Source organism: Petromyzon marinus, chromosome 4 (genome assembly GCF_048934315.1).
Source record: "Petromyzon marinus isolate PM22_M1 ecotype Great Lakes invasive population chromosome 4, UKy_Petmar_22M1.pri1.0, whole genome shotgun sequence".
In the NCBI taxonomy this organism is placed as follows: Eukaryota; Metazoa; Chordata; class Hyperoartia; order Petromyzontiformes; family Petromyzontidae; genus Petromyzon; species Petromyzon marinus.
This window is the reverse complement of record NC_133670.1, coordinates 1,625,301-1,641,253: the sequence shown is the minus strand read 5'-3', so window position 1 is coordinate 1,641,253 and position 15,953 is coordinate 1,625,301. Positions and strand designations below refer to the sequence as shown.

Genomic DNA, 15,953 nt, shown 5'->3' with positions numbered 1-15,953 from the left:
GCCAAAGGTCACCATTGTGCAAGGTAAATACATTTCTCATGCTTGGCAACAGAGGAAATCGCTACATTATTTCAGACATGGAATGAAGTGTGAGAGGGGGAAAAAAACATTTGAATTGAGTGCTCGTGACAATCGAGTAAAAATAATTAAAAAAATAATTAAAACAAAACTTGCCATAAGATGCAATGGTGCCAAAGGAGATGTCCAAAGTGTTGAGAGTATTAAAATTACTGTTGCGGACAAAAAAGTGTGTGTCGCCGCATGATGCTTAGTTTGTGCCCTGCACGTGCTGCACTACTTACGGCATCTGTCTCGGACGAAATTTCTCACGTCGCACTTCTGCAACACACGAGCGTTCGTGACAGACATTGATAGAGGTGGTGGTGAAACCGTGCTCATCTTCGTTCAACAGCAAGACAGCGAGGGGTGGGCACCCCTTGTCCTTCGCTCGTGTTCGTTCACGCCGAGCGTCGCGTAACGTTTGCGAGGCCACGGGCATGGCATGGCTGTCTGCGCCACGGAGTCACGCGGCCACGCAAACCTGTCTCGCGAATCAATGACCGAGGCACGTTTGGGTGTCGGCACTATCAATTTCGTAAGCGCAAGGCCATCACCGAGGCGCTGTGTTTCACGGACACGGTCTGCAGTAGTTTCACAGGAAGGGGGCCGATGTTGCTGGTTCTGCTGCGTTTAATCCCAATTTAGTAATTTTCAGGTTATTATCAAGTTTGGCATATTTGGACCGTGATGCCGGCAACACAATAACATCACGGTTTCCTTAATGTTCACTTTGTGAAGCAGACAGCGCATAATATTTTAGGGTTAATACCACACCACTGTAGTGAAACCAGGGTGGCCTGCCGAGTTTAAACCACGTACCTCTGCAACGAACAATGAACGCACGACCGCAGGTCCACAATCACTGTCCTGAATAAGCACCTTTATCACCTACCATGGCAATTCTCAGCCGTCGTGACAATCTTATATATCTTTAGGTGTTGATGTTCAGGTTGGTCACTGAAATTGCTAGACCCCCCACACATAACAATACAAATCTGTGCACAAGTGTTTTCATAAACTGCTGTTCTAGCTGGTTTCCACGTATGTAATGAGATCTAGGGTTTGGATATTTGCACTTTAGAGCAACAATAAAAATTGTATTCAGTGTGTCATCATGCTGGAAGTAAAACGACATTTTATACATAGGGAATGTATCATGCTATTGCAAAATCATTACCGACAACGTATGGCCTGCTTTTCCTTTGAGTCCCTGAAACATGAATGACAGACAGCGTACATGTATCAGACAAGCTTAAATAGATCCATTGCGCTTTAGAAAATGACAACGTACGTTGGGCCGCTAGGTACCGCTGAACTATGTGACACTGCTGATGTCGCCGCCTCAGTGCTCATCACGACAGCACGATGAGCCGCGTGATGGGTGAGTCTGCTGCATTTTTTTCCAACAGAGTACTCTCTTTTGGAAATAAAATGGAGAAAAAAAAATGAAAAATAAAATGCAGGTCGGCAGTGGGCACTCCGCTACACGGCCAGGCTCATGGCCCGCGTTTGTTTTTGTTCAACTCGTCTGCTTTGGTGCCACGTCTTGAACATGTTGATGACATAAATTGAAGTGCCATTAAAGTAACGACGGTACAAATCGACCACGTTCCGCGACGGTGTCATTCGTCTCACGTGTTTTTGTTCGTACGAAATAATACGTCCTGACATCGTTTTTTCAAGCCTCTCATTTAGTGCTGGTTTTTTGTCTTCAAATTTTGGACAACCATTTGATATATTTGGTACCAATAGCAACACAACTTGATAAAAAAAGGTTTTGTTTGTACAGCACCATCCTCATGAGAGTTATCGTGCCCCCATGTTACAGACGAATAGGCGGAGCTAATGCATTCATTAACAGTTTCGTTTTACTTAGATGTCCAAGCAACATAAATCCACAGTAATGTGGCAGTCCAAGTGTGTATTCTATACATGCTGCCATTACTGTTTTTTTCTCTGGTGCACGGAGCACCATGAGTTTAACATGCCCGGCTCCCAGCACACACCAAATGTGCTGCAGTGACGACAGTCCTGAGCAGGGCCGGTGCTAGCAGGTCACTGGCGTGGGCCCTGCTCCGCCAAATGTCAGGTAGGCCTAGCCAAGTTTACTTTCCTTAGTGCCAGCCCACTGTTGTTACGGTGCCCCCCCCCCCACCACCACAGCAACTTGACTGGTCCCCCTCAACCGAGACGAGCTGAAACCACGCGTGGTGCTGAGGTGAGACATTTACTATTAAAATAACTTTTTTTTATTCTTAGTTTTTTCGGTAAAGTCACGTTGAAGAGAAACAACAAAATAATAAAATATTATTGACTTTACCGAAAAAACTAAGAATATGAATTACTGCAGTCACGAAAGCTTTAAATCAAAATTTAACTTTTTTATTTTACCAGGTAAAGCCCACTGAGCTATATAGCTCGTTTTCAGAAGCGACCTGGCCACCAATTATAGTTCAATGAAGTGGTTTATCATGTAGAAATGTATTGCAGCCAAATACTCTAAACGCACAATGTGGAGGGAAAATACGGAGGACCCGGAGGAAGATCCACACGATCACGGGGAGAGAGAGAGAGACGCAAATTCCAAATATACAGCAGGAGCCAGGGTCGGGATGAAACCCACGACCTCCTTTATACCAGGCGAAGAAGTTAACATCTCGCCACCGTTGCACACCATTTACAATAGTAAGACCACTATGACATCACGGGAGTGCACCATGGCAGTCATCTTGAAATAAACTTTACATATTTTGTTCGCATTCATGAGAGATTAGAATGTGTGTTGGACAGCCCTGAGCACAGCCGAGGTATGAATCTACATTAGCCGGGCGCTGGTGGGTGGACATGCCTGTAAATGCAGTGCTGTAGAGGCAGCACTGGTTTGTGGATCGCACAAATGTTGCTAGCTCCCTTTCCTTAGGAGTGGCGGTGTTATAGCCTGGCTTCCCAAGAGGTGATACAGCAAAGTGGAGACTAACATCGTCGTTCCATTCTCTATAGGAGAGTGTTACACCCTCACAAGTGGCGTTTCTCCGGTTGTTCCCTATTTCCTCCAATATGTAAACACTCATTAATTGTATGGAAACATGTTGTTAAATAAAGAACTGCAGAGCTTGGACCATTGTTAACACCGGCTCACCGCTTGGCTGCTGCGTTCCGGCTTAGTCTATTGTTGCTCAGCGACTGTGAGGTCCAATTTGTATGAGTGACGCTATGTAAACACCAAAAAAAAACCTGATAGAATATTGTAGATGTTGGTTGTTTGGGTTGTATCTCCATTTGCTGACCCATCTATACTGGACATCTGTGAAAAAGAGCTTAATAGCTCATCGGATTCCTCCTCCATTCCAAATAAAGATTCTGAATTCCATCAGAATGGCTGTGAAGCTACGATAATGACTTCCACAGTTCAAAAGCCAACAACAAAGTCAAGTGAACAAGAGATTAACTTATTGCACTGCGCGGTAGGGATTACACAACTAATCGAAGTATCCAATGTGGGAGCACATTTGATTTTGATTATAAACAGGACATAACCATCCATAATAGAGGTTTTTGGGTTGATTTGAAGCTTTCGTGACTGCAGGAATTACTCTTTGGTTCTTTCAGTAAAGTCACGTAGAAATAAAATAAAAGAAATAATAGAATACGACGTTTTGATTGCAACACAAGCAACCGTCATCAGGTGTGAATGAATGCAAGCTCAGAGAGAGACACATATACAAAGAGAGACACACACAGACACGGAGAGAGACACAGTGAGGGAAAAAAAAAGTAATTGATCCCCTGCTGATTTTGTACGTTTGCCCACTGACAAAGAAATTATCAGTCTATCATTTTAATGGTAGGTTTATTTGAGCAGTGAGAGACAGGTAGATAAAATAAAATAAAAAATTTGTTTTATTTTGTTTTATCTACGTGACTTTACCGAATAAACCCAAAGAGTATGAATCCTTGCAGTCACGACAGCTTCAAATCTAGAAGTGAGAGAATAACAACAACAAAAATCCAGAAAAACGCATGTCAAAAATGTTATGAATGAATTTGCATTTTAATGAGGGAAATAAGTATTTGACCCCTCTGCAAAATATGACTTAATACTTGGTGGCAAAACCCTTGTTGGAAATCACAGAGGTCAGACGTTTCTTGTAGTTGGCCACCAGGTTTGCACACATCTCAGGAGGGATTTTGTCCCACTCCTCTTTGCAGATCTTCTCCAAGTCATTAAGGTTTCGAGGCTGACGTTTGGCAACTCGAACCTTCAGCTCCCTCCACAGATTTTCTATGGGATTAAGGTCTGGACACTGGCTAGGCCACTCCAGGACCTTAATGTGCTTCTTCTTGAGCCACTCCTTTGTTGCCTTGGCTGTGTGTTTTGGGTCATTGTCATGCTGGAATACCCATCCACGACCCATTTTCAATGCCCTGGCTGAGGGAAGGAGGTTCTCACCCAAGATTTGACGGTACATGGCCCCGTCCATCGTCCCTTTCATGCGGTGAAGTTGTCCTGTCCCCTTAGCAGAAAAACACCCCCAAAGCATAATGTTTCCACCTCCATGTTTGACGGTGGGGATGGTGTTCTTGGGGTCATAGGCAGCATTCCTCCTCCTCCAAACACGGTGGGTTGAGTTGATGCCAAGAGCTCCATTTTGGTCTCATCTGACCACAACACTTTCACCCAGTTGTCCTCTGCATCATTCAGATGTTCATTGGCAAACTTCAGACGGGCATGTATATGTGCTTTCTTGAGCAGGGGGACCTTGCGGGCACTGCAGGATTTCAGTCCTTCACTGCGTAGTATGTTACCAATTGTTTTCTTGGTGACTATGGTCCCAGCTGCCTTGAGATCATTGACAAGATCCTCCCGTGTAGTTCTGGGCTGATTCCTCACCGTTCTCATGATCATTGCAACTCCACGAGGTGAGATCTTGCATGGAGCCCCAGGCCGAGGGAGATTGACAGTTCTTTTGTGTTTCTTCCATTTGCGAATAATTGCACCAATTGTTGTCACCTTCTCACCAAGCTGCGTGGCAATGGTCTTGTAGCCCATTCCAGCCTTGTGTAGGTCTACAATCTTGTCCCTGACATCCTTGGAGAGCTCTTTGGTCTTGGCCATGGTGGAGAGTTTGGAATCTGATTGATTGATTGCTTCTGTGGACCGGTGTCTTTTATACAGGTAACAAGCTGAGATTAGGAGCACTCCCTTTAAGAGTGTGCTCCTAATCTCAGCTCGTTACCTGTATAAAAGACACCTGGGAGCCAGAAATCTTTCTGATTGAGAGGGGGTCAAGTACTTATTTCCCTCATTAAAATGCAAATCAATTTATAACATTTTTGACATGCGTTTTTCTGGATATTTTTGTGTTATTCTGTCTCTCATTGTTCAAATAAACCTACCATTAAAATTATAGACTGATCATTTCGTCGTCAGTGGGCAAACGTACAAAATCAGCAAGGGATCAAATACTTTTTTCCCTCACTGTACACAGAGAGAGAGACACACAGAGAGAGACACACATGGGGGAGAGAAACACATACGCAGAGAGACACATACGCAGAGAGACACACAGAGAAACAACGCCTCTGTGACGCGGCATTGTATAGAGATGGGGGGGGGGCACAGAAATTAGCATGTCAATGAGAGCGGCAGTAGGAGAGAAATTTGAAGTTTTGACAAACCTAGTAAAATTTAGAGAGTGGCAGGGAGAGAGAAATTGGAAGTTCGATAAAACAAACCTAGTAAATTCATATTCTTAGCTCTTTCGGTAAAAGTCAAGTTGAAGGGAAACAATAAACGTCGTGAGAATATTATTGCGTTATTTTATTTTATCAATTTATTATTTTATTATCATTCTACGTGACTTTACCGAAAGAACCAAAGAAGATGAATCATTGCAGTCACGAAAGCTTTAAATCGAAAAATAAAGCTTTAAATAAAAACCTAGTAAACTTTGAAATGTAATGCAATGCAACACAGAGAGTCGGCTAACACAACAGTTAACACTTTAACTGGTTGATCACATTCTTCCAAAGATTTCTAAATTTGAAGTTAAGTGTGAGTTGTGTGGAAATCCTCCCCATAGCGGTGGGTCAAACTTGATTTGAAGCTTTCGTGACTGCAGGAATTACTCTTTGGTTCTTTCCGTAAAGTCACGTAGAAACCCGCCACCACCCGAAACAGCCAACTAGTAAGGGTTGTCACGTGAACAGAACCTGTGTCGGGTGGTGGCAGGTTTTTACGACACACTTATATATCTAAACCAAAAAAAACGTCTATTATGGACGATATTGGTCGTGAAAGTTTACGTGTTAAACAGGACATAACCAAGTGCCTGATATGGGAAATGTGGAATCTCATTCATGATCACAACATTTCCCATGTGTGCCATGTGACATGGATTTTCCTAGTCCCTGCCCATGTTTATATAGAAACAAAAGTCAAGGTGTACAAAACCATCATGACGTGTGCCTCTGTATAGATGTAGTGGATTAACACGCGCATACAGGGTGGATGGTAAAGACGCGCAAGTTATGGACAGTGGGGTTACGTCGGGCCGGCCAGATGCGGCGGCGGGGAACTGTGAAGTAATGACGGGCCAATTAAGTTGGTAAGAGATGTACGGCTGTGATTGGCTGGGGTTGTTGTCAAGGGCGGAGTGGCGCCAGAATGTCTGGGGATAGAGGGGGAGAGTAACAGGTGCGGGGACGCGGGGCGTGAGTGGCACGTGGCCTAATTAATTGGTTGGTAATGAGAACGGGGATATATTCGGGAGACGGGAAGAACGAGGGGAGTTGTCGCTGGGACTGGAACGAAGCAGGTCGATGAGAACCGGAGCGAAGACATAGGAGACAGAACAGGCTAGCAGTGGAGCAGAGACAAGCAGAGACAAGCAGAGACGGAGTGAGGCAGAGACAGCGGGAGAGAAACAGAGATACAACGTGAGACAGAGACAGCGGGAGAGAGACAGAGATACAGCGTGAGACAGAGATACAGCGTGAGACAGAGATACAGCATGAGACAGAGATACAGCGTGAGACAGAGATACAGCGTGAGACAGAGATACAGCGTGAGACAGAGATACAGCGTGAGACAGCGATACAGCGTGAGACAGAGACAGCGAGCGACGGAGAGAGACAGAGACAGCGAGCGACGGAGAGAGACAGGGACGACGAGCGACGGAGAGAGACAGGGACGACGCAGAGGGACAGTGAGGGATAGGGGAGGAAGCAGAGTGAGCGAGACGGGCGGCGAGCGAGCTGCGGCTAAGCGGAATGACGGAGTCACAGACGTAATGTGAAGAGTTGTAATAAAAGTGGTGTCGGAGAAAACAATAAAGTTGTCTGCGTCAAGTCAACCACTACATATATACTGGAAAAATTAGAAGATCTGACCAATGAAAAGCATTGCAAGTATAGAAATTAGCTTTGTGTGAGGAACACTGACAGCATCCGGACCGGCTTCAATTAGACGTGGAGCAATAAGAGGACGGCCGAGTCAAATCGCACCGCTGCTTGGGGAAATCCGACGACCCAGTAGCTTTGGTCACGTGGTCTAGAATGGATGTGGAGAGACTAACCAGGAGCAGCACGTGGTGGTACACTTAGGCTTTCGGATGCGCTTCTATGGCCGTCTGGAACTCTCTTCTTTCCGATATTAGGAAACCACTGGAGGCTCTTGTGTACAAGGTTGCATGGATCATTAAAATCTGTAAACTTATGAGAAAAGCCTTATCCAGACCACCAGCTCACAAGAACTGAGCATGCGGCTATTTTGTCTTTTTCACCACCAACTCGACAAGTGGAGAAAACGTGACCATCCCAGCAGGCAACAGTAAAAACAATGACTCAACTGTGGGTTGGTTTCATCCTCATTTGGGCTCATCAGTAAAGTACAATCACTGCTGCCACATACCCCTGCTGCCACGTGTCTTCGTTTCACTGCTGTCTGCTAAGGTGGACACGTTTTCTGAAGAGTTGGCGGTCTAAACGTGCAAACGGGCCACAAGCGTTCAGTTCTTTGAATCCTGGCGATGCAGAGGCAGTGTTATTGATGAATGCGTCGAGTAGTTTCTGTAGGCGAAAGGGCTTTGTTGCAGTTGCTTGACTTACCAGTGGACCAGGTGGTCCCAGTTCCCCTCCCTCTCCTGGAGAGCCTTTTTTCCCCGAATTTGCCTGCAGGACAGTGTTGCCAGCATGTGAGATCAGCACCCAAGAGACAGACATCCCCACATACAGCCAGCCGTATGTGAGGCTGTAGCTTGTGCTCTGCATGGCTAATCAGTGGATGCGGGCAGTAACAACAGAAAAATAATGCTTTGGTCCCGCAATTTTAAATATTATTCTAGGCAAATAGGTGACAGGACACAGCAGCAGCTAGTTGCAGCCAAAACACAGAGCAGCCACATTTACATTTTTTAAACATCGTTTATCGGAAAAGCCAGACATTCGATGTGTGGATAATGTACAATATCCCAGACGCTGAGTTTTAAAATATATATTTATAATTGTGATATTGTGTTTATGAAACAGAGATATGCATTGAGCTTGAGCACATGGGCGGAATTCCAACGTAGCGCATGAATTGCGCAAAATCCCTTCCGTAAAATTCAGGCGCCGACATTTATCATGACTCGCCACGGCCCCATTCACTAGAAACTCCCGCAAGGTCCCGAGCGGGCCGGCAGAGTACCGACAGGAACTGCTGACATCCGAGCCGACCAATCAGGCTCTTGTTGCACAAATATCGCAGGTACGCGCGTGTGGAGGTCACAGGCAGTTGCTCAGTCAGCCAATCGCAAGCACCTGCTGGGTCTGTCCCGTGACCTCATGTCAGCCAGCCTTCAACACTCCAAGTGGCCTCGGGAGTCCACCTGAAATGACGCGGGTGCCGTGGTGACGTCGCCGCCACTTAGTGACCAATGACGGCTGTTGTTGTTGTGTGCGAGAGCTGCTCCGTCCTGCACCCAGGTCTGCTAGTTTAGTAATTGGCCATATTTGTTGATGACAGTTCTTCTGATGATGAAGAAGAGGATGTAGAAGATGATAAATAATGCTGGTGACGATCATGTACGAAGATGATGGTAATGGTCTATGCTAGTTATCTATCTCCGCTGCTCGTGAATGGAATAAGCTCCCTGTGGCTGTAGGCAGCGCGTGGTTGGCGGCGGTGGCGGCGGCCGTCAAGAGGTGGCTGGAGACACGTCTGTGCAGAATGGCGCTCGGGTTCCGCTGGGGCCTTGTTGGCCACTCGTCGCGCGTTTTGAATCGGACTCATTGATGATGACGATGAGAACGATGAGAGCGGTACTCGTGATAAGGATAAATTAACAAGATGATGGTAATGATTTTTGGAAGTTATACAGATCTGAAGAATCATGGAACCTGGTGATGCCTTTGGATTGGCAGGCAAAATGAAAGCGAATGAGATTGGTTTTAAGGCAGCATGTCTCTGCGTTTGTTACCATGCGACCTCTGATGCCCTTGGGTCCATCGTCACCTCCTGGTCCCTCGTCACCAACATTACCCTGCAGGGAACAGGGTAATGGCGTGATGCAGGATTCATCAAAGCTAGGAACTGATGTGCTTCTCTCCACATGTAATGCATTGCAACTGTGAATGACCTTAATGAACGAGCTTGCATTCATATTGAAGTTGATTATGTTTACTGGAAACGTCTCAGAGTGCAAAGCCCTCTATTGGTAGCTGTCCCTGTGCAGCACAAGATCACAACACTTGGCTCACGATGGGAATTAGTCTGCCAGTAGGGGGTGATGATTTCTTGCCAGTGAATAGTGGTTAATCCTTTTTGTCAAACTTTTGCCAATTTTAACCGAGATTTGCATTGTGTGTGTACATTTTTTTTTACTTCCAGTTATGGAGGGGAACCCAGCTAACTCCAGAGGAAACCGAGCTCATCGAGGGGAGAACATAAAAACTCGATGCAGAGAGCCCCCCCCCCCCCCACCCTCGAGTCAGGAGTCAAATCCAGGCACTGCCCTGTAAACTTTTTTTAACCTTAGCTGGAAAGTGTAATGACTGTATACTGGATGAAGGCGCGCCTCGTTACCTGGATGCCAGTGTAGCCCAGAAAGCCATCGTCGCCCTGTGAGACACATGGCAACAGGTAATGTATGTATGTATGTACGTATGTTGAACTTCTTTTGCACCGTACATAGCCAACCGTGCTAATTGGAGGCGCGGTTAACGCACGCATCACATTGATGGTTCAAGCAACTCGCCCTACTTTGCTTTCTTCGTGAAATGTTTCTCTTGAGTTTTCGTGAAAAGAACATCTCAATATGTAGGCATCTTTATTATCCAGACCTTTATGTGAGTGTCGAATCAACATTGTGCATAAGAGAGGCAATCATTTTTTTATTAATGTGTATCCATGCCTCCACACCTCATCAGTTTTCAAGTATCATTCCAATGAATTGTAAAATTGCTCCAGCTTATTTTTCAGCACATACATAACCATGCTAACAATTTAAGACAGAGATTGCAATACAATGCTGTGAATTAAAGTTTTTTTTGGCAAACGTACGATATCAAAACAGTGAATGGATTGGGATAATTTAAACACAATAACAGCGTCGCGTTCGATTGAGATACGAGGCGCTGCTCTCACCGACCGATGCTGGCATTGATGTCTTTAGAATTCTGTGCTTCTGATCAGAAAAGATGGACCTACCTTCTTAGAGGAACTCCAGAGCTCTGTAATCAGATACTCGGTGTAGCGGAAAAGTTTGCTATGAAAAGTTGAGAATATTTTCCGAGAATAGCTTGAGGTTTGGTGAAGGCAATTGGCCAAATTTTACGTGAGCTGGGACACACACAAAGTGCTGGCATGCTCTGAAATGTCATTAAGAACACAACGTTCATTTGTTTATATTTAGTCCTCAATAAATGTAACACCAAAATAAGGCAAAGATCCCCTATATAGTTGTTAACAGACTGTTGGGACATGTGTTGTTAGTAAGTAGCACCTACGAAGGCCGGCACCATGCCCGGCCGCCATTCTCCTCAGTGCTGATGTTTGTACACCACACCAGGCAATCATTTACGGCCGAGTCGGTCTAGGGGAGGCGCAGGACTGGTTGAGATATTCGCCACCAAAGTTGGCCTTGCGTGGGAATCTAACGCTGTGTCGCCGGGTTCGCAGCGCAGTGTGCTAACCCGCTGTCCCACCGCTCCCCAAAAATAGAGCTCTCCACAAGTCTTTGTAAAGATGTAAGACCACGCGTGCAAAGTAAGTACACCACTCCTCGTCCAAACACTGCCTGCTCGCATGGCTACTGCAGGCAGGGTGAGCGGGCGATTGTGTTTATCTGGGCTTCGCCAAAATGGTTATGGCAGTCTCTAAACTATGTAAACAGGAAAAGCTTTAAGTAAAATAAAGGTATACAAATGAGTAAGCAATGCATCCCTGCTGTAACCAACACCGTGACTATATGACACATTATATAGAAGAAAAAGACCACTGAAAAATTGGACTGCATCCTTCTTGGGCTTACACATTAAACCTTGCTCCATGGCTAAGAGACCAAGACTTTGATGCCAATAGAAATATCTTATGGCAGTGTTGTGCATGAGTAGTCAATACCTTTTTGCCAACACCTCCCTTGGGTCCAATCATGTCTGCCCCTGGGTAACCCTGAAAGACAATGTCATGTTTAATCTTCATGTGAGTGAACCAATACATTTTCAGTGAGTTGAACGTAAAAAATTGTGTTGTTTTTCCTTACACGTTTACGATAAAATCAATACTGTACTTAAATATTTGCCTCTAATATTTTCATTATAATTACAACTAAACTGGAACACATTAGTAACGTCCAAACACAGGCTAGCTTGTTCAACTCTTTAAACCCACAGTTGCACAAATTGAGACGAGGGGATTTTGTGACCGACTAAAACTCCAACACTCCCAACCACAACGAGGTGCACACTCGATTGTTTCTGGCAACGCAGTGGCACAGACTTAAGTGCTCAGGTTAACAAACAACATCACTGGTATTTGGCCAATATTCCCAATGCTGAAAAATGGCCCGCACACTACTCAACTGGCATTACACACAGAGCTACATCTCCTCCTACTGCTACGACAACCTGGCCGGGACCCTCCTCAAAAGAGATTTGAGACTCGGCGTTGCTGGCTAACTGAGCGTAATCGTAACAAACACGATATTACGTCAGGAGAGAGCCCCCAAAATAAGACTGGAGAATTGAATGGCTTCGGATGTCAGTGCGAGAGGAGGCCCTCTCTCCCAGCTGCACTATGTGGTGCTTGTTTCACTTGAGCTGGAAACCGGTTTGCTGAAACTGCACTCGTTACAAATGCAAGCACACATGCCTTAGGACGAATTCAGGACAACACTTTTTTCATCTTTGTTGCAAGCTCTCTGCCATAACAGTTCTCATTGCAGATGCGTCTACAACCCTTGAGTCACAGGTGAAAGGCCGCGAGTTAAAATCTTTGGCTGGTCCTGCCCCACCACCCCTTCGCCACCCCCACCACCACTTCACCAATCTTCACTGACTGGCATGGTGAAATATGATAAAACAATCCCCATGACCAACACGGTTTGATCCATCAAGATATTTATAGAGCATTAAACATGAGTCAACTTAGCTTATCATCCCTCCAGGGTCAATAATAGGAGTATAACTGTGTGGGAATTTGACATTGGTAGTCCTTTTGCGATTTGATATTGGCATAGGGTACCTCATTTGCATCGCTTACCCAGGTCTTCCAAATGGGGTGTGCAACACCACAATGCTCGCTTGGAAGCAGAGAGACAAATTGGGGCTGTGTTCTTAGTCATGGCTCTGCCTCGGCCTCGAATGCTCACGCTCAGCTCAGGCCTAAACCGCTCGGTTGGTTACCAAGTCGAGGGGATAAGAGGTAAGCCACCACCTGGTTCAGGCTCAGCCACATGGGACCGATGCTTAGAGCCAGCTCAATTTAAGCATGGTGGTTTTGAGCCGGCTCATTTGAGCCTGGGCCAAGCCTGAGCTGAGCCGTGACTAAGAATACGGGCCTCTTATTTTGTATCCACGACTAATTTTGTGTGGCTAATGTCAATTGAATAGGTTTTTATATTCCTTGGTTCTTTCGGTAAAGTCACGGAGATATAAAAATTATAATAAAATCAAAGTGAATAAAAAAATATATAATTAAAATAAGTTTAATTTTCGGAACCTGAGCAACGTTCTTATTATTTGTAGTTGCAGATGCGACCGCATTGGCTACACGCTGGGCTTGCTGTGGCCTGGCTATGAGGAGCGTGGCAGGCCGGTGAGGTGGCGAGGTTTGGACCGTCACTCACAGTCGACCCTCGGTTTCCATCGAGACCACTGGGACCCACGTCTCCGAGAATTCCTTGTTGACCCTGTGGGACAGAAAAGATCCTCAAGAGATATATATTTTAAAACATGTACATGTTTATGTCTAACAGGGCTTTCATCTCGCTTTAAATTGAATACAGTTATCCTGTTTTCATTTTAGATCAAGTTAATGCCATCATTGATTCCTTCAAAAAACAAAATTTTAATCACATACACTTGAATGATCGCAGAGGACACCACAAGCCACAAAAAATAGGATGCAACAAAACACGGCCCATCGCTAAGAAGTGCCATATGGCACATGCGGAATGAGGATCTTCGAGCTGTGCTTGGGAAACAGACCACGATCGCAGTTAAATGGAAACAGTGGGAGTTCAGATGCTGATATGTGTACCTATGGTGGCACGCGCATCACTCCGGCAGATAAACAGAGATAATCAGTTGTGTGATGGGACAAACACGTTGCATATTCTGTTGCCAAACACACATTTTTAGTTTAACGGGTAGGCTTTCGCAACCAATATCATCCATAATATAGTTTTTGGGTTATATCGTGCAAATATAAATGTCGTTGAACACGTCAATACCCGACACAGCCAATTAGTAAGGTTTGTCACTTAAAAAGAACATGCCAATTCGTTACTAGTACAGCACACCAGTGTGTTGGAGAGAAAATCCAGAAAATTTAAAATCTGAATACGACGTTTCACCAGTAATTACAACTAGCTTCATCAGGCGACAGCCAGATTTGTGGAAACATTTTTAATAATTGCCCATCACGTAGCTCTTGGTTAATATGCTGTTATTCTGTGATTGTTACACGAGTGTGGTAATACCTCCACTGATTGTTAATAATCGTAAACGCAGAACATACCATAGACATGTCACTAGGAATGCCCATTATTAGCTCGAACTGAAGTATATTCCAGGTCTCACTTTACAACAGGCACAAGGGAGTTGCCAATCAACAATCGATTGGAAATGATATCGTGGATTACAGGATGGGTGAATAGCTTCCTGTGATGACTGTAAACAAAGGGCACGAATCTAGTTTGAACCACCTCTACGGGGAAGGTTTACTCACAACTCACACTTTACTACTCACAACTCACACTTTACTACTCACAACTCACACTTTACTACTCACAACTCACACTACTCACAACTCACACTTTACTACTCACAACTCACACTTTACTACTCACAACTCACACTTTACTACTCACAACTCACACTTTACTACTCACAACTCACACTTTACTTCTCACAACTCACACTTTACTACTCACAACTCACACTACTCACAACTCACACTTTACTACTCACAACTCACACTTTACTACTCACAACTCACACTTTACTACTCACAACTCACACTACTCACAACTCACACTTTACTACTCACAACTCACACTTTACTACTCACAACTCACACTTTACTACTCACAACTCACACTTTACTTCTCACAACTCACACTTTACTACTCACAACTCACACTTTATTACTCACAACTCACACTTTACTACTCACAACTCACACTTTACTTCTCACAACTCACACTTTATTACTCACAACTCACACTTTACTACTCACAACTCACACTACTCACAACTCACACTTTACTACTCACAACTCACACTTTACTTCTCACAACTCACACTACTCACAACTCACACTTTACTACTCACAACTCACACTTTACTACTCACAACTCACACTTTACTACTCACAACTCACACTTTACTACTCACAACTCACACTTTACTACTCACAACTCACACTACTCACAACTCACACTTTACTACTCACAACTCACACTTCTCACAACTCACACTTTACTACTCACAACTAACACTTTACTACTCACAACTCACACTTTACTACTCACAACTCACACTTTACTTCTCACAACTCACACTTTACTACTCACAACTCACACTACTCACAACTCACACTTTACTACTCACAACTCACACTTTACTACTCACAACTCACACTTTACTACTCACAACTCACACTTTACTTCTCACAACTCACACTTTACTACTCACAACTCACACTTTACTACTCACAACTCACACTTTACTTCTCACAACTCACACTTCTCACAACTCACACTTTACTACTCACAACTCACACTTTACTACTCACAACTCACACTTTACTTCTCACAACTCACACTTCTCACAACTCACACTTCTCACAACTCACACTTTACTACTCACAACTCACACTTTACTACTCACAACTCACACTTTACTACTCACAACTCACACTTTACTACTCACAACTCACACTTTACTTCTCACAACTCACACTTCTCACAACTCACACTTTACTTCTCACAACTCACACTTTACTACTCACAACTCACACTTTACTTCTCACAACTCACACTTCTCACAACTCACACTTTACTACTCACAACTCACACTTTACTACTCACAACTCACACTACTCACAACTCACACTTTACTTCTCACAACTCACACTTTACTACTCACAACTCACACTTTACTACTCACAACTCACACTTTACTACTCA

General features: G+C 44.5%; 1 protein-coding gene across 1 annotated transcript in view; it reads right to left on the bottom strand.

The window, feature by feature from the left end:
• LOC116938842 (collagen alpha-3(VI) chain-like) overlaps positions 1 to 15,953 on the bottom strand; it is a 114,715-nt gene that overhangs the window by 32,661 nt on the left and 66,101 nt on the right. Inside the window, exons 24-30 of the mRNA XM_076054492.1 lie at positions 13,389 to 13,451; positions 11,663 to 11,713; positions 10,127 to 10,162; positions 9,522 to 9,584; positions 8,170 to 8,232; positions 1,238 to 1,270; positions 303 to 339 (exon numbers count right to left, since the gene is read on the bottom strand). Coding sequence (XP_075910607.1) covers positions 303 to 339; positions 1,238 to 1,270; positions 8,170 to 8,232; positions 9,522 to 9,584; positions 10,127 to 10,162; positions 11,663 to 11,713; positions 13,389 to 13,451 — 346 coding nt within the window. The remainder of the gene's footprint in view (positions 1 to 302; positions 340 to 1,237; positions 1,271 to 8,169; positions 8,233 to 9,521; positions 9,585 to 10,126; positions 10,163 to 11,662; positions 11,714 to 13,388; positions 13,452 to 15,953) is intronic.